General features: G+C 43.7%; 1 protein-coding gene across 5 annotated transcripts in view; it reads right to left on the reverse strand.

Moving 5' to 3' along the window:
• The window catches only part of ADAMTS9 (ADAM metallopeptidase with thrombospondin type 1 motif 9), a 174978-nt gene that overhangs the window by 134390 nt on the left and 22446 nt on the right, over positions 1–18142 (reverse strand). For 4 of the 5 annotated variants that reach the window (XM_079114348.1, XM_079114349.1, XM_079114346.1 and 1 more), the window contains 7 exons: positions 10921–11213; positions 7650–7733; positions 7432–7547; positions 6439–6479; positions 6226–6331; positions 1755–1901; positions 76–217 (listed from right to left, as the gene is read on the reverse strand). In XM_079114348.1, coding sequence (XP_078970474.1) covers positions 76–217; positions 1755–1901; positions 6226–6331; positions 6439–6479; positions 7432–7547; positions 7650–7733; positions 10921–11213 — 929 coding nt within the window. The remainder of the gene's footprint in view (positions 1–75; positions 218–1754; positions 1902–6225; positions 6332–6438; positions 6480–7431; positions 7548–7649; positions 7734–10920; positions 11214–18142) is intronic. The other variant, XM_079114347.1, reaches the window with a different exon arrangement.

The raw sequence follows: 18142 nt of genomic DNA on the forward strand, positions 1-18142 counted from the left end.
GAGTGAGAAGCCAGTGGGAAGATAGAGAAGCCCCAGGTGGATGGAAGAGGACAGGAACAGCCCCCCAAAACTCACCATGTACGGGCACACCTGAGAACCTGGTCCAAAGATCAATTCACATTGTTTGTTCACGTTGTAAAGGAGGCCGGGCAGCTGGGGAGGCAGCGGGTAGGGTCTGGATTCAGGTTCATTAAGCAGACACTCGCCATACCCAGTGCTACGGGAAGCAGAGAGAGGCACAGGACTGAGGAAGCTCCCCATCAGTGTGCAGGCCACACCCCAATCCAAGGAAGGGGAGGACCGTGCCTTTTTGACCCTAGCTTTGTTTTTTTTTTTTTTTTTACTTATTTAGTTATTTTGGTACCAGGGATTGAATCCAGGGGTGCTTAACCACTGAGCCACATCCTCAGCCTGTTTTATATCTTATTTAGAGACAGGGTCTTGCTGAGTTGCTTAGGGCCTCTCTAAGTTGCTGAGGCTGGCTTTCAACTCGCAATCCTCCTGCCTCAGCCTCCCGAGCCGCTGGGATGACAGGCGGGTGCCACCGCCCCTCTTTATCCGAGTTTAAGTCGAGAAGTCAAAGTTGTATTTTCAGTGTCTACAGATCTACGTATGACACACAGGAAATACGAATCTCCTAGGGCACCGCTCACATTGGGAGGCAGTTATCAGTTCATTTTTTGTCTCTCTTTCTCAATTGACTCTAAGCTTCTTAGTGGCAAAGACAGAAAGACAGTGTCTCTTTCATCCAAGTGCAGGACCTGGTCCATAGCCACAGGCCCTTAGTAAATATTTGCCAAAGGGATGAGTAAGCGAATCAGTGACTCGGAGAAAGAAAACATCCCCTGCTGAAGAAGAAAGATGGCAATCCTCCAGCTCTTTCACTTTTATTTATTTATTTATTTTTTTGCAAACACCTATCTTGGGAAATCCACACCTCTTGAGTTCTGATTAAGAAAGCTCCCTGTTCCCCTGGGGTGGCAGAAATATGCACCGAGTGACCTGGGACACTTGCTTCAACTCTGGTACTTCTGGGGGCACTGCATAAGGAAATCGGATCTTTGAGTTGTCTGTGCAGCGAAAAGATCAAAATAAACTCAGGAGGCTGAGGCAGGAGGATCCGAGTTCAGAGCCAGCCTCAGCCACTTAGGGAGGCCCTAAGCAACTCAGCGAGACCCTGTCTCTAAATAAAACAGAAAAAGGGCTGGGGATGTGGCTCAGTGGTGAAGCACCCCTGGGTTCAATCCTGGTACCCCCCGCCCCCCCAAAAAAAAGACAGGAAAAAAAAAAAAAGGCAGCAGGGTTGGTGGGGGGAGAGGTCAGGAGAGGAGGAGCCTTCCCTCACCAACACGGAGTCTGCTCCCGTTTCTACCCACCCACATCTTCCTCCTTGGGCTTGTCCCACCCTCCCATCCCTCTCCATGCCAAGGTGACTAGGTCCTTCATATGGTGTCACAGCCTTCACCGTGTTGCTTCCAGGACCTCCACACATTTCGGCACCTCGGCCAGTTCAGCCCCTGGACCGATCCCTTTCCGATCCCACCCTGCCCTTCCGCTCAGCCTGCGATTGCTCAGCAGTGGCTCCCATCTCCCCGGAGGTCAGAGAAGATATTTTTCCCCCTCCTCCAAGGAATGTCAACAACAATAAAAACTCAAAAGGAAGGCTGGCCTCTCTTTTCTTTCCCACAACTATTTCACTCCATGGAGCCCCGGCGAGCGAGTGGGCTCAGCTCAGAGAGAGTTCAAGTTCTTACTCTAAAAACTCTGTGATGTATTTCCGGCTGCACTTGGACCACATCCAGGGGTTGGTGTAGAAGTTCAGCGTGGGCGCCATGACGTGGTGGGGGCTCTTGACGCCCTCTTCTTTGCATTTGTTGTTGTCGTCATGAGGCATGTTGAACCTACAGAGACAACGAGGGAGGCTCGGTGAACACCCAGGCACTGCGCTCTGAAAATGGCCCAGAGATGCCTTCTCTTACAGAGAGAAAAAAAAAAAAAAAAAAAAATTTAACCAGCCACTGTGTGGTAGATCAGACTCTGAATCCAGGGGAGCAGAATAAAACTGAAGACCATCGAGATGAGGGTGGAAACACAAGAAGCTAGATGTGGTGGCTTCATGCCTGTAATCCGGGTCACTTGGGAGGCTGAGGCAGGAGGATCATGAGTTTAAAGCCAGCCTCAGCAATAGGGAGGCCCTAAGCAACTGAGCAAGACCCTGTCTCAAAATAAAATATAAGAAGGGCTGGGGATGTGGCTCAGTGGTTAAGCACCCCTGGATTCAATCCCTGGTACAAAGAAAAACAAACAAACAAACAAAATCCTGAAGCCAAAAGCTTTCGAATAAGAAACTCACTATGAGTCCTGGCATCTTCTCTTTGGGGTCCAGGGTGCCAAATGATACACCTGTGCAGGTATATCATTATAAAGGTATGTAAAATGGGTGCCCATTTTCATGAAAGAAAATGATCACAGAGACCAGAGGCATGCAGATTCCACAGGCAGAACACAGAGATGGCAAATAGTTTTGTGCTTTGTGCCAACATCAACGGATGGGGGCTGGCTTGATGAAAACCGGCAGGAAAGGATTCTTAAACTAATCCAGGTTCTGCCCCTGAGCAGGCTGTGGAGGATCACCCACGTCCTCTGGGGCCTGGGAGGGAACCTGGCAACAGCAGGAACACATACTTTCCATTTTTGGCTTAAGAAGAAGTGGGCGGGAAAATGATAGTATTTCCTCAATCCAAAAGCATCGACTGTACGACCCACATGACATTCACAGCCCAGGCAATTATCCATCAGGTGACAAGGGCAGAAGAATCATCTCTCCCTCTCTCTGAAAGCTGCTGCCCATCACAAAATGGAAGCCTGCAATTAACTGAGCAGTGAGAGAGGATTTCCTGCACCCGACCTGATCTTGAATACAGAAACGAGCAGGTCAGACAAGCCTGTCTATCTATTCCACTAATTTCTCTGCTGTTTTTGCTTCTTTCTTTCCTTTTTTTCTTGTTTTGGTACCAGGGATTGAACCCAGGGGTGCTGAACCACTGAGCCACATCCCCAGCCCTTTTTATATTTCATTTAGAGACAGGGTCTCACTGAGTTGCTCAGGGCCTCACCGAGTTGCTGAAACTGGTTTTGAAATCTCAATCCTCCTGCCTCGGCCTCCAGAGTCGCTGGGATTATAGACATGCACCACCACGTCCTGTTTTCTCTTAAAAAAAAAAAAAAAAAAAAAATGCAGAACCCTCAATTTGCCAATAAAGATGCAAAAATTTGATCTGTCTTGGTTGGACTTAGTAATAGCTTTAAATGCTTAGGAGTGTCCTTTCTTAGAAGAATGACCAACCTGGCTTCCAGGCCCCAGCTGAATGGTCAGTGCCACAGTTAATAACAAACCCCAAATCACAAAACATTCAAATCTTAGCTTGTTTCTCTGTGGTGCAAAGGAACTAGCATGTATTCCTCATTCCATCAAGAATTGATGACCTCAAGTTTATTTCATCCTATAAATCCAAGTTTATTTCATCATAATTAACCATTGAGTTTCATTCAAATGTCAGGCACATTTGTTCATTGCACAGGCTAAATAATAAATATTTATGGGACTCTGGTTAAATAATAAGAACCAAGACTTTTCAGGGCTGGGGTTGTGGCTCAGTGGTAGAGCGCTTGCCTAGCACGTGTGAGGCACTGGGTTCCATACTCAGCACCACAGAAAAATAAATAAAGTAAAGGTACAGTGCCCATCTACAACTAAAAAAGTACTACTACTAATAAAAAACTTTTCAGCATTCACAATGCACCTGGAAGTGTGTTCAAGGTTTTAGATGCTTCATTTCATTTAGTCACTTATGTCATACAACGGGCAGCATGGAGTCTGCGGGTCCTACCTCCCCAGGTTTCACTAACTACAGATGGAAATTATTCAGAAGAAAAATAAAGTGCAGACTTTTTTTTTATTATTATTATTCCCTGAACAGTTCATTCCCTGAACAGTTTAGTATAACAACTATTGGCACAAGAGTCACATTGTGTTAGATATTATAGGAAATCTACAGAGATGATTTAAAGAGGATCATAGGGAAACTCTAGGCCTCTTTACATTCATGACTTGAGATTCTGGGCTGGGGCTGGGGCTCAGTGGTCCGGTGTCTGCCTAGTATGTGTGAGGCCCTGGGTATGATCTGCAGCACCACATAAAGATAAATAAGTAAAATAAAGGTATAAAAATATTTTTGAAAAGAGTCTGCAGATCTTCATATCCATATTCTAGGGGGGTCCTAGAATCAGCTCCCAGGGATGACGGGATTCGTACCCACATTTGGCCCTAGAGGAACTGGGCTGTTGAGAGGCTTAACAACTTGACCAAAGTCATAGGGAACTGGGCGGGGTGGCGGGGGTGGGACTGGAACTGGAATTTCTTTAAGAAGTCCTTGAATTTCATGAAGGTGCTTAGGAGCCTTAAGGGCAGAGAAGATGCTGGATAAGTGGGTGTGGCCTTTCATGGCTACTATCTGCAAAGCGTGGCTCTTTCATGTTCTCAATTACTGGTCCTCTGGCGGTACTTCCCTTGCGGAAAAGGAGTGTCTTCTTAAAATATGGTTTAAGGTCTTAATTGGGGGGGGGGGGGGGGGGGGGGCGGTACTGGGGATTGAACCCAGGGGCACTCTGGCACTGAGCCACATCCCTAGCCCTATTTTGTATTTTATTTAAAGACGGGGTCTCCCTGAGTTGCTCAGGGCCTCACTAAGTGGCTGAGGCTGGCTTTGAACTTGCGATCCTCCTGCCTCAGCCTCCCCAGTTGCTGGAATTATAGGTACGCACCACCCAGCAAAAGGTACTAATATTAAAATACACCCATTACTTCTGAATAGACTTGGAGATACCTGTGTGTGTGCACAGGCATCTTGCTGCATATGAATGCATTGCCCATAAAGTGTCTTCAAAAAATATCTGCACGGAAAGCTTGCTGAATGGATAGTTAGGACTAAAATTAACATCTGCCACACAAATGGACATATGGGTTGATTATACTAATGTCGTCTTTTGAGAAAATTATTTCCCAAATAGAGAAGATAAGTGATTTGATTATTATAGGAAGAAAAAAATGCACTTGGAAAATGAGAATGATTTCCAGAAAATTCGCATTGCTTTGCCCACGTTCTAACTGTGCTCTATCTCTAAAAACACAAAAGGGAAGAGCCGCTTCATAATGACCAGCTGCCTGGTGACCGTGATTAGGAAATAATTTCTTCTCTGTATCCTGGTTCAGTCTCTTCCCTGAAAGAGGGACATTACAGTCTCCGGGCGCTTCCTCTCTGAATTATAGCTATGTATATAACTACAGTCAGACGTGATCTGGACTTGTGAAAATCTTGGGAGCCAGGACAATGTCGGGGACCCTCGTAGACCAAGATGTGGACTTGGGAAAGTTCTCCACATTAACATATCCTGCAGGAAGTGAAGGGACCCCGTTCCTCCAGTTCCCAGAAGGAAAATCTATTATGAGATTCTGCATACCAAACATGAGCAATTTTACTGAACACAGAAGCTGTTCTGGTTTGGAGGTGAGGTGTCCCCCGAAAGATCACGTGGGAGACACGCAAGAAGGTTCAGAGGAGAAATGACTGGGTTGTGAGAGCCTTAACCCAGTCAGTGAATGAATCCCTGATGGGATTAGCTGAGTGGTGACTGGAGGCAGGTGGGTGTGGCTGGAGGAGGTGGGCACTGGGGGCGTGGCTTTGGGGCGTGGCTTGGGCGTGGCTTTGGGGTATATATTTGTCTCTGGAGAGTGGAGTCTCTCTCTGCTTCCTGATCACCATGTGAGCTGCTTCCCTCCACCACACTCTTCCGCCCTGAGCCCGGAGGAGTGGAGCCAGCTGTCTATGGACTGAGACCTCTGAAACTGAGCCCCCAAATAAACTTGTCCTCCTCTCCAGTTGTACTTGTCAGTCCTTTAGTCAGAGCAGTGAAAAAGCTGACTAAGACAAGCTAGGCTAAAGAGGGTGTGGCGCACTGTATTTCTCTAACTTTTGAAGTCATGGTCATTTCTCCCAACTAGGTTCAAAGCTTTTCAACCCTGAAGCTCTACTGTAACACCGGAGGTGACTCACACACCCCCAAAATCAAGCCAAAGCTCACAGGTGTCAAGGAACACAAGTCGTAGGTCACTTGAGATTACATGGCATTGTGGGAATCACGTGACATTGTGGAAGTGACACTCACACATGACCCAGCTCGTGGGCTATGGTAAAAGCCGTGCTCAATCCGTTATCTTCACTGATAGAACAGCTTCGGTAGGGATCACAAATGGTCCCCAGCTCAGCGAGACCTGTTAGAAAGGGGAGAGAGAAGACCAACAAGGATTTACTTTAAACAGCAATTGTGGCTTGGATCAGAAACTGTTTTAGCCATAGAGGGTGTGCATGGAGGACTCACCTAAGGTGTCACATTTGTCATGAGCTCTGCAGATGTCCTGTCTGAAAGCAAAGCAGACTTAGGGCTCTGATGACACCAAAGAGCAAAGGTCAGCACGAGAAAATACTTCAGAGTGTTCTAGGCATTCACACCAGTACACGCTGCGGCGGTGTGTGCTGGAAGCGGGGTTTGCTCACACGCATGCGCGCGCGCGCGCGCGCACACACACACACACACACACACACACACACACACACACACACACCCACACAAAACAAATGAGGCCAAGGTTTTACAATGCAAAACATTTTGGGAAGCATTGATTTCAGGATTAACAGCTACATTAAGAAGACTGAGCAGGGCACAGTGGCACACGCCTGTCATCCCAACAGCTCAGGAGGCTGAGGCAGGAGAATCATGAGTTCAAAGCCAGCCTCAGCAACTTAGCGAGGCCTTAAGCAACTCAGTGAGACCCTGTCGCTAAATAAAATACAAAATAGGGCTGGAGATGTGACTCAGTGGTTAAGCACCCCTGGGTTCAATCCCTGGTACAAAATAACAATAATAATAATAATCCATATTTCTAGCTTCTTACAAAATTATACAAGTGGCAACACAGGACTTAGATCCTATGTGGCCACAATCTGCAGAGGTCTGAATAGCTGCTGTCCCTGTATATAAGGGCTTCCTGACAAATTTACCCTTAGCTGGCACCTACACATTAGTAGTTCTCAACCAGTTCTCCCTTCTCCCCAGGAGGGCACTGGGCGGTGTTTGGAGGCATTGTCCCCATTGAGAAGAGGAAGCGCTACTGATATGTAGTGAGCAGAGTGCAGGCGTGCTACTGAACATACTTCAATATTCAGGGCACCCCACAAGGAATTATCTGGTCCAAAACATCAATAGCGCCTAAGCTGAGAAACTCCCTGCTAGAGTTAGATAGCAGCAACAGATGACCCCCGTCCCATCAACCTGACCTGAATCTGAGAGATGGAGGAATCAGAACCCACATACCTGGTTACGAGCACAGCAGTATCATGCTGGATCCCACCTGGATAGTTCTTTGAATGTTGCCACTGGCAAAAGTTTTTTAATGTGGTCTGGGCATTAAAAGATATGGAAGGTCCTTCCTAAGTACAGAGAAGAATTACGGTTGGTCTCTGCTAGCAATACCAATCAGATATGCCATTTCGGATACAGATAGAAGAAAGAAGAAAAAAAAACGTGATTACCTGTTCATTATGAATCACAACTAAGTTCACAATAACAATATTAATTAAATTTCCAATACTTGGGTCTTTATAGATAGAGGCTACCTGCAACCGAGATAAATTTTTCAAAGTTAATTGTGAACTCTCTGAAAGCAATAAGCAATTCACTTCTTAGGTTGGGCTCCATCTCTTTCATGTTTCACGACTACAACACATTTTGTGTTCTGCGTTTTCATTCATTCAACACACATTTATTGAAAGTCTCTTTGTGAATCCACGGATAACAGTTTTAGATAATAACAAATTCAAACTGATTTAAATGCCAAAGGGTACTTTCTCCTGAAACTGTATTGCCACTCGGTTTAACAATTCTCTGCACCCCAACATCTGGATATTAATTTCCGATCACAGTCTCTCATCCCATTTGAAGTCCTGGGTTACTAACTTACAGAATCACAATGGCTGTACCTTCGATAATAGCTGCGGTTGTTCATGCTTACCACCCATCTGTATTCTCAAGCACCTGGGAAACCTGCTTTTATTTTATTTTGCTATAATTCTGAGGATAAGCATTCACCGAATGCTTATTATGGACTAGATCCTTGCTGAAAAACTGCATCTGCTTTTGCATTTAGTCTCCATAGCAAAACTCTGGTCTAGATGCTATTACAATCTCCATGCAACCAATGAGAAAACCAAGGCTCAGAAAAACAAAATAACTGTCCAAGGCTACGTCGTGGTGAGTGGCAGAGCCAGAACTCTCAATGTAGGCCATCTGACCCTAAGTTATGTCTGTGGTCAAAATTCTCACCACATTTCTGAAATTATGGTATGACGAACCATGCAACCATGCCCTGCAAGGTCTGGGTAGGTTTTCCTTTTCCTTCTCTGGGCATGAAAGAGCTGGGTATATGGGATTCAGCAAGAGCTGGGGGTGAAAGAGGGGTGAGGGGGTGAGGGGGCAGCATAGGGAAACGGCCCCCAGGGAGAGGAGATAGACAAGGAGCACCACAGGCCACAGGGTGGGAAGGAGCGAACCTAATGCAACATTCCCAAACACATCGTTTTCACACAATTGGGGAATATATTAAAAGTCTATTCTTGCTGGGTGTGGTGGTGCATGCCTGTCATCCCAGCAGCTTGAGAGGCTGAGGCAGGAGGATAGTAAGTTCAAAGCCAGCCTCAGTAACTTAAGGAGGCCCTAAACAATTCACTGAGACCCTGTCTCTAAATAAAATATAAAAAAGGGCTGGGGATGTGACTCAGTGGTCGAGTGCCCCTGGGTTCAATTCTGGTACCATACCAAACAAAAAACTCCTAGGTTCTAGTTCAGGTAAATTAGGGTCAGTCCATAAAGAGGAATGCCAAACTAAGGTTTAAAATGAGCTAGACCAGATCTATAGGGGATGCTATGGAATAAGCCCTATGAGTTCAAGATAATAGCAATGTGTTAAACTGCAGATGAGAATGTTCATTTTTTTGTATAAGAAAAAAAAAAAGTTGGCCAATTGTTTCTCAGTATCCACAGGGGCTGCCTTCAGATCTTTCAAGGATATCAAAACCTGAGGATGCTCAGGTTCCTCACATAAAACAATATAATTCTTGCATCTAACCTATGTATATACCCTATCCTGTATGCTTTCAAAGCAGCTTTAGACGATTTATTATTGCTCATGCAATGTAAGTGCTACATAAATAATTGTTACGCTGTATTGTTCAGGGCATAATGACAAGGAAAACATCTGTATGTGTTCAGTACTGATTCAATTTGTTTTCCAAATGTTTTCAATCCATAGATGCAGAATCTGCAGCCAGAGGGCCAACTGTACATTCTCATATTTGATTCTGTCATTGAATTAACTACATATCTAGGGCTACCCTGCCCAATATGGTGGCCATGCATCCCATGTGGCTCCTGAGCACTTGAAAGGTGGCCACCAGAAACTGAGACCTACCACGAGCAAGTGGGTATTAAAAAAAAAAAAAAAAAAATGAAAAGCTGGGCGTGGTGCAAATGCCTATAATCCCAGCAGCTCAGGAAGCTGAAGCAGGAGGGGCGTGAGCTCAAAGCCAGCTTCAGCAACTTAGGAAGACCCTGTCTCTACATAAAATCGAAAAAGGGCTGGAGATGAGGCTCAGCCCCTGAGTTCAACCCCCAGTATAAAAAAAAAAAAAAAAAAAAAAAAAAAAAAATCGAGATCTCATTAGTAATTTTTGAAATCATAATATTTGGATAAGACAAATTATACTATTAATATTAATCTCACGTCTTTCTTTTTACTTCTAAAAATGTGCCTCCTAGAACATGTGAAATTAAATATGTGGCTTCTGTTGGGCAGGGCTGAGTACAAGCAGTGAGTGAAAATTTTAACAATGGTCAGGCAACTTGCATGGAAAGGAAACTTATTTTTTATAAGAGTTTGGGGTTTCATTTGATTTTTTTTTCTACATTTTTTATAGGAGCATTATAATGATGCACAGTATTTGGGTTCCTTTTGACAAAATTATACATACAGGGATAATTTTTTTTGATCATGCAAATTTAGTGTGTTTTAATTCAATCTAATTTCAAGGGGAGAAGAAAAATAGATCCCTAGCCTTCGCCTCCAAGCTACTTAATTAGACTACTGAATAAGAGGCTAGAGGTGGCCAGCACTTGCATTTAACAAAAGCTCATGGTGGGCTGGGGCTGTGGCCCAGTGGTAGAGCGCTTGACTAGTGCATGTGAGGCACTGGGTTTGATCCTCAGCACCACATAAAAATAAATAAGTAAAATAAAGGAATTGGTCCATCTACAACTAAAAATAATAACAAACAAACAAAAAAAGCTCACGGGTGACTGCTATTTACAGAACAACTGAAGAATCACAGCTCTCTATGCAAAATTCAGAAATCAGAGTCTGGGTGTTGGGAAGCAGACAAGATAAAGGTCACCGGCAGCCTCTAAGCCACTTGCTAGCTTTTCCTGACCATGGTCAAGTGACCTGACTCTCTGAGACTCAGTGAGCTTATCTGTAAAAATGGATACATAAATCCAACAGTGGGGTGCCAGGAGAGTCAGCGATCGTGCCTTTTAACTAGGAAGGGCACTAACACAGAATAAACACTCAGCATCGCCGACCACAGTCATCCTCATACAAAGGCAACCAAGGAACCCTCTCCGGTTCCCTTCTGGCACTTGCCTGAATGGCTGAAAGGCCAGCCCTGAATGATCCCCTAAAGCACTGGGGGACCCTTTCCCCCATGGTGCCTTTGGAGAGCTCACGCATGACCTTCTTTTGAGCGTACTTACAATTGACATCAACGTCAAAACATAGTGCTGAAGGTTTGCTCCGTGGTAGGATACCATTCTGTGGTCGGCCACCACCATCACCTCTACAAACCGTGGGTAGGATAGGAAACGTTTGCTTCTTCTGTGTGTCCTCCTTTCCCTCATGCTGTCTGTCTTGTTTCCATAGGCAGGAAATGCCTTTGTGGCCAAGCCACTGTTCAATCCTGCCAAGTCATCGGCCGGGTTATTCCTTCTTTCTTTCCGTTTCCCTGTTCTGGATTTCCTCCTGTCTTTACTGTGACTGCTTCTGTGCTCTGTAACAAATCAGATGGGGCGCAACAGGTGTCAAGCCACATCTATTTCATATTAAGAATTTAATTTGACAAGCTGGGCACGTGGTGCACGCCTGTCATCCCAGCGGCACAGGAGGCTGAGGCAGGAGGATCGCAAGTTCAAAGCCAGCCTCAGCAACTTAGCGAGGCCCTAAGCAGCTCAGCAAGCCCCTGTCTCTAAATAAAATATAAAAAGAGCTGGGGATGTGGCTCAGAGGTTCAGTACCCCTGGGTTCAATACCTGATACCAAAAATACCCAAAAAACAATTTAATTTGACATATCTCAAAATGATGCTTCTGGACTCAGATTTGATATACAACAATCCTACATGGAGCAGACTCTATAGGTGCAACTTGATTTGCAATATCATTTAAATGACTGAGGGTTTGGGATTAGATTTTCTGGGAAGGTACATACAATAAACATACACTAAGATATTAGAAATCTACGCCTGGGTTAAGGTAAACATGATTCCTTCCATTGGGTTCCAGAAGGCTTGCCGAGATTTCTGAGGTTCTCACTCATTGTTCTTTGCCATAGATAGAGTCACGGCCAATAACATAGCTACCGAGCTCTAAAGAAAGGAAACGGAGATGTTTCATATATAAATCACTTTTGCTACTCAGTGATATATTAGAAAGAGATCTGACAGGTGGGCTGGACAGAAAGCAATACAAAGGAACCATAGACAACACATAATGCAATATTCTATTACTTTATTACATCTTTGTAAAACTGGAAATAGAAGAACACAATCAGTGCTACTCAAGGCCCCTGAATTTTTAAAAATATTTTTAGTTGTCAATGGGTCTTGTAATTTATTTATTTATATGTGATGCTGAGGATGGAACCCAGGGCCTCACACATGCCAGGCAAGTGCTCTGCCCCTGAGGCGCAACTCCAGCCCCACCCCTGAATTCAGGCTCAGTTAAGGAAGGAGATTCAAGTCAGAGCCTGGACAGAGATTTACGTGAGACTAGCTCTGCTCATTGCCAGCTCTACCAAGGAAGGTCTCTTGAGTTCCATACAATCTTGCTACTCAAAGTGTGGTCCGTAGACCAGCAGTGCTGGCAGTACCTGGAAGTGAGCAGAAATGGGATTTTTCTGCCCTGCCCCGGACTTGAATCTCCACCGTGTAGGATCTCCCAGAGATTTGTATTCACACTGAATTTTTGAGAAGACCTACCCAACTTTCACACCATCAACCACACACAATCAACAGAGCACAGGCACAAAAGTGCCTGCCTGAATCTACTCTGAGTAAAACCAAGATTTAATCGGTTAACTTGCCTATCAGCTCAAATATGTGCTTTTAAGCTTTAACCTAGCTTGTCATCTAAATTAAGCAACAGAATTGTATAAGGAAGAAGCCCACTTAAGAGGCTAAGACCTAAGGAACAGAATTTGTTACACCAATACCCAAAATATGCAAACAGAAAGAGTAAGTGGTTTCATATCTGAAGGGCCCAAATATTTCACCATAATGGCTAAAGCAATCATTTGAGTTCAGGATGCGCAGGTTGTTCCCCTTGAGCATTCTGGTGATGACTGGAATGGTTAGATCTGTCCAACCTGCCAAACAGGCTGTGTGTGTTCCAACTAGGGACAAAATGACTGGCCCGAAGCAGGAATGTGGTAGGATGTGACATTGATTTTTCTTCTAGTTTCATTTAAGGATATTTCACATATGCATACCAATGTCACATGGGTAATCAGATTGTCATTCGAATTTAAAATCATCAAAAGAATACAGCATAGACACCAACTGAGCACCTACTGTGAGCCTGCGTCTAGCATTGAACTAGGTTTTTTTAATCCTCCTGCCTCAGCTTCCCAAGTCGCTAGGATTACATGCCACCACGCCCCACATCTTCTTTCTTAATACAGGTGTTTACTAAATTTTCCTCTAAACACTGCTTTACCATAAATTTAGGCATTCTGTGTCTTCATTTTCATTTATCTCAATATATTTGCCTGATGACCTAACATACGGTCTATTCTAGAGAATGCTCCATGTATACTTCAGTAGAATATATATCTTGCTGTTGCTGGATTGGACATATTATAGCTATGTGTTAGATGTAGCTGGGGTACAGTGCTGTTTCCAGTTTTCTACTTCCTTATTGATCTTCTGCCTACATAGTCTATCCATTATTGAAGAGAGATACAGAATTTTCTATTTCTGTCAATTTTTGCTTTCTGTATTTTGGTGCTGTGTTATGAGGTACATACATGTTTAAAATTATTGTACCTTCTGATGAACTGACCCCTGTATCATCATAAAATGCTTTGATGAATTTTATTATATGAGTGACATAAAAGAAGCCAATTACCAAAGGGGGAAAAACACATATTACATGATCATAGTCATATGAAGTATCCAGAATGAGAAAACCGAGAGACAGAAAGTAAACGCTTGCTTAAGGCTGGAAGTGTAATGAGGAAATTTGGTGATAGATCAAAGGTATAGGGTTTCTTTCTCAAGTGATGAATATGTTCTAAAATTGATGGTGATGATGTTTGTACATATCTGTGCATATCCCCAAACCATAGACTTGTACACTTAAAGTTGGTATAGAGTATGGTGTGAAAATTGTATCCCAATAAAACTGTTTATAAAAGAAAATGTACCACCAAGTTTATGAAAAAATTAATAATCCTTAATATCTTCAGTAAATATTTTAGATTAGTCTATCATCTGATCCTATAATAAAATAGTTGAGGCTGCATAATGTATAAAGAAAAGAGGTTTCTCTAACTTGGTTTGTGGGGCTGAAAGTCCGACACCAGAGAATCCATTTGTTTGGCCTCTGGTGATAGCTACAAGGCAGATGGCCTTGTGGCAGAAGTACATGTAACTGGTGTCACATGGTAAGAGCAGAAAGCAGTCAGGCCCAGTCTTTTCGGACACCTTACTCTTGTGAGAACTAACTGGGTTTCCACGAGAACGCCCTCACTCTCTTTGGGGAGCAGGACCACCAACCACCTGATCTCTCTTCCTGGGCCCCATGGCCTCTTGAAATGCCACAAGTCTCAACACATGAATCCCAGGGTACAAGTCCAAACCACAGCATATTCTGATTTGACAGACTGGACTGATTCAGGAAGTGTACACTTACAGTGGGAAAGACACCCCAGGAAATGAAGCATAGAACTCATTCTTTTTTTTCTTCTTCTTCTTCTTTTTGGTACTGGGGATTGAACCCAGGGGCTCTGAACCACTGAGTCACATTCCAACCCTTTTTTAGAAACCCTGACTCTAAACAAAGTGGCTTAGGGCCTCGCTGAGTTGCTGAGGCTGGCTTTGAACTCTTGATCCTCCTGCCTCAGCCTCCTGAGTCTCTGGGATGACAGGTGTGCACCACCGTGCCCAGCAGGAGCAACATCTTCCAATACATAATAGTCTCCAGCCTTTTATCTATCTCTTATTTTCTCCCCATTGGTTAGAATCACATTTATTGGCCTCATTAGCACATTAAACCATTTTTGCAAGCAATTTCAAACTGAGCATTAGAGATCCATACAAATAGCCAGTCTGTCTCCGATACCTACTCAGAGTCCTTGCCTCTGAACAGAATCATAATAACATTTCTACCATGGGACCACACAGTATTAGGATAAAAAGAAAGTCGTTCACCTTTCTCCTTAGTGACCTTTTAGCATAATGGAATCTGGCTAGTGGTTCAGGAATTTACAAGGTCACTTTACTAATCGTTTTATAAGAAACGACTAGATAATGAAATTTCACCCTTGTGGAAATCACAGCACGAATGATCTAGGTATCCTGTTCATCTTTGTTTTCCCCTTGTAGGTAGCTTTATGGTCATGATTACTTTTCAGTAACAGTTTCATTAAAATAAAATTTAGATTGCATTAAGCACACACTCTCAAAGTATATTTTATTCAGTGTTTTTAGTATATTCATAAAGTGCGATCACTACCATTATTTAATTTTAAGAATTGTTCCAAAAATAAAGACCGGGCCTGTCAGCAGCCACTCCCCATTCTCCTCCTTTCCAGCCCTGGCGATTACTAACCTAAGTCTCCTCTCTCGGGATTTACCAATCTTGACGTGTCATCTAAATGGAGTCATATGACACATGGCTTTTCTGTAGCTTCTTTCTGCTAGGATAATGTTTTCAAGGTTCATCTGTGCTACAGCAGGGACCAGTATGTCATTATTTTTTATTGCCAAATATCTCCCTGAATGGAATATTTCATGTTAAGGTTCTCCATTCATCAGTTGACAGACATATGAGACATTCAATAATCCAGTTGACCAATTGAATAAAGCTGCTGTGAATATTTTTTTGGAGGATACAGGGGATTGAACTCAGGGGCTCTTAATCACTGAGCCACATCTGCAGCCCTTTTTATATTTTATTTTGAGACAGGGTCTTGCTAGGTTGCTTAAGTCTTCACCAAGTTGCTGAGGCTGGCCTCGAATTTGCAATCCTCCTGCCTCAGCCTCCCGTACTGCTGGGATGACAGGTGTGTGCCACTGCCCTTGGCTAAGTTGCTATAAATATTAATATACAAAGATCTGGGTGGATATATTTTCATATCTCTTAGAGATGTATTTACATATATGTACACACACACATATAACTGAAATAACTGCTAGGTCATATAGTAACTCTGTTTAACATTTTGAGAAACTAACCAATTATTTTCCAAAGTGATTGCCCCATTTTTTTTTTTTAACCTCTTCTTGAAGTTCAAATAAGACATTCAAAAACAGAACATCCTTTTTTCACGTCTCTTCCTCTTTGAGGAGTCTTTAAAAATTCATCGCCTCTTATTTGACTAAACAGCTTATGAGAAACCTGGTCAAGTTCAGCTCCTACAATAACACGCTGGTTCCTTCAGGAATCACATGCACTCTCACATTTGGAGAATAACATTTAGCAATATGAATCTCGTGTGTGCACGTAAACAAATTCAGGCATATGAATAAAAAAATAATAAAGGCTCTAAAAGGCAGTGGCGGGCTTCTGATCCCTCACTGCAGGCACTACAGTGCTCAGTCTTCCAACGACCTGAGTTGATCTGGCTTTTGGAATCGTTCCAGCTTTATGGCCACTGAAAAGGAAGTAGCGAAGCTTACACGGCTACCAATAGCCAACGTCCTAAGCACTTGCATAGTAAAGGGGGTACACCAGGTTCAGGTCCTATGTGACTTTGGGCACATCACTGACTCCCACTCACCCTGCTCACTTTTATAAAGTGAGAAGAGTAAGAACAGTACTCACACCAGGTGTGGGTGGCGCACACCTGTAATCTCAGTGGCTGAGGAGGCTGAGGAGGCTGAGGCAGGAGGATCGCTTGTTCAAAGCTAGCCTCAGCAACTTAGTGAGGCCCTAAGCAACTCAGTGAGACCCTGTCTCTAAATAAAATATTAAAAGGGCTGAGGATGTGGCTCAGTGGTTAAGCACCCTTGGGTTCAATCCCTGGTACAAAAAAAAAAAAAAAAAAAAAGAACAGTACCCATTTCATGGAGTTGCTTCGGAGATTAAGTGAAGACGGTGCCTGCAAAGAGCTAGCACCATACCTAGGTAGCACATAGGAAGGACTGGAGAAAGACTGCCTCATTATTTTTCTATTTTTACCAGTCACAAAATCATAACAGGGTTAGAAGTAAAAGGAACCATTTAAGGTAGAATGACTGAGTGGGCTTAAGAACAATTTCCTGGCTTCAGATCACGATGTCAAGGACACAAATTATATATTTATATGCTGAAGTGGGGCACATGGGCACAGAGTGGATCTGCCTTCACTTCTGACCCATGGCCTTAACATACAGTGAAGAGTAGTTGCTACAAAGCCAAGAGGGTGGGGCTTCGATCTGCCACATCACCGAGTCACTTCTGTGGGCCCCAAGTTCCCTGGGTTCTTAAATCAGCATATGAGTACTGCTTCTATCTTAAGACTATCTTGAGAATTAAGAAAGCGTATACACCCAGGTGCAGCGGCACACACCTATAATCCCAGCCACTCTGGAGGCTGAGGCAGGAGGATTGCAAATTCAAGGCCAGCCTCTGCAACTTAGCAAGGCAGTGAGACCCTTGTCTCCAAATAAAATATACAAAGGGCTGGGGATGCGGCTCAGGTAAAGTGCCCCTGGGATCAATCCCCAGTACCACACACACACACACAAAGTTATTAAAAAAAATTCACAGACACAAATGTTAACAATGCTGGCTGATTTGTTGGTGCACATGTTTTAAACGAGCTTCACTGCACAATGAGATGCGTCACCGAGGAACTGGCCTTGCTATTCAGTGGTTGCATACTGTGGTGTTTCTCACCAGCTGGGCCTGAACTGCAGAGATCTGAAGGTTGATATCAGCACCTGGGAAGTTAATGATTGCTCTGAACTTTCCTAAGGTTGATCAAAATTTAACCCTACTTCCTTAAGGCGCCCAGCCACCTTGTGACCTCACTCTCTGTCTGACCAGGGAATCACTGGCACAGGACCAAGGGACGGCTCTAGAGCACAAAAGTCCCCACTCAGCTCCACCTGAGCTTGACAGAGGAAAGGAAAGCTGGACAGGAATCACAGTGGTCTCCCCCTTGGATTCTGGAGTCAGACCCATGCTGCTTCCCATGCCTGCTCCTCACAGGACTCTAGCCGCCATTTTGGAGGTAATTTCCTGCCTCAAATCCTCAGTTTCCTCATCTGTCAAGGGAGGATAATATTAGCAACTATCTCAAAGGGCAACAGCGGAGAAGATGAGAAAGAATATGTAAAATTCACTTTGCGCGCATAAGATGATTCATTAAATATTTAACAGGATAATAATTAGTACTCAACAATCATCATTAATAATTATTAAGAATTTAATAGCAATCATAATTATTATTTATGCTTATTAAAGGTTATTGTTGAGTAGCATGCAAAATATTCCC

Source organism: Sciurus vulgaris (genome assembly GCF_902686455.1).
Source record: "Sciurus vulgaris genome assembly, chromosome: 16".
NCBI classification, from domain to species: domain Eukaryota; kingdom Metazoa; phylum Chordata; class Mammalia; order Rodentia; family Sciuridae; genus Sciurus; species Sciurus vulgaris.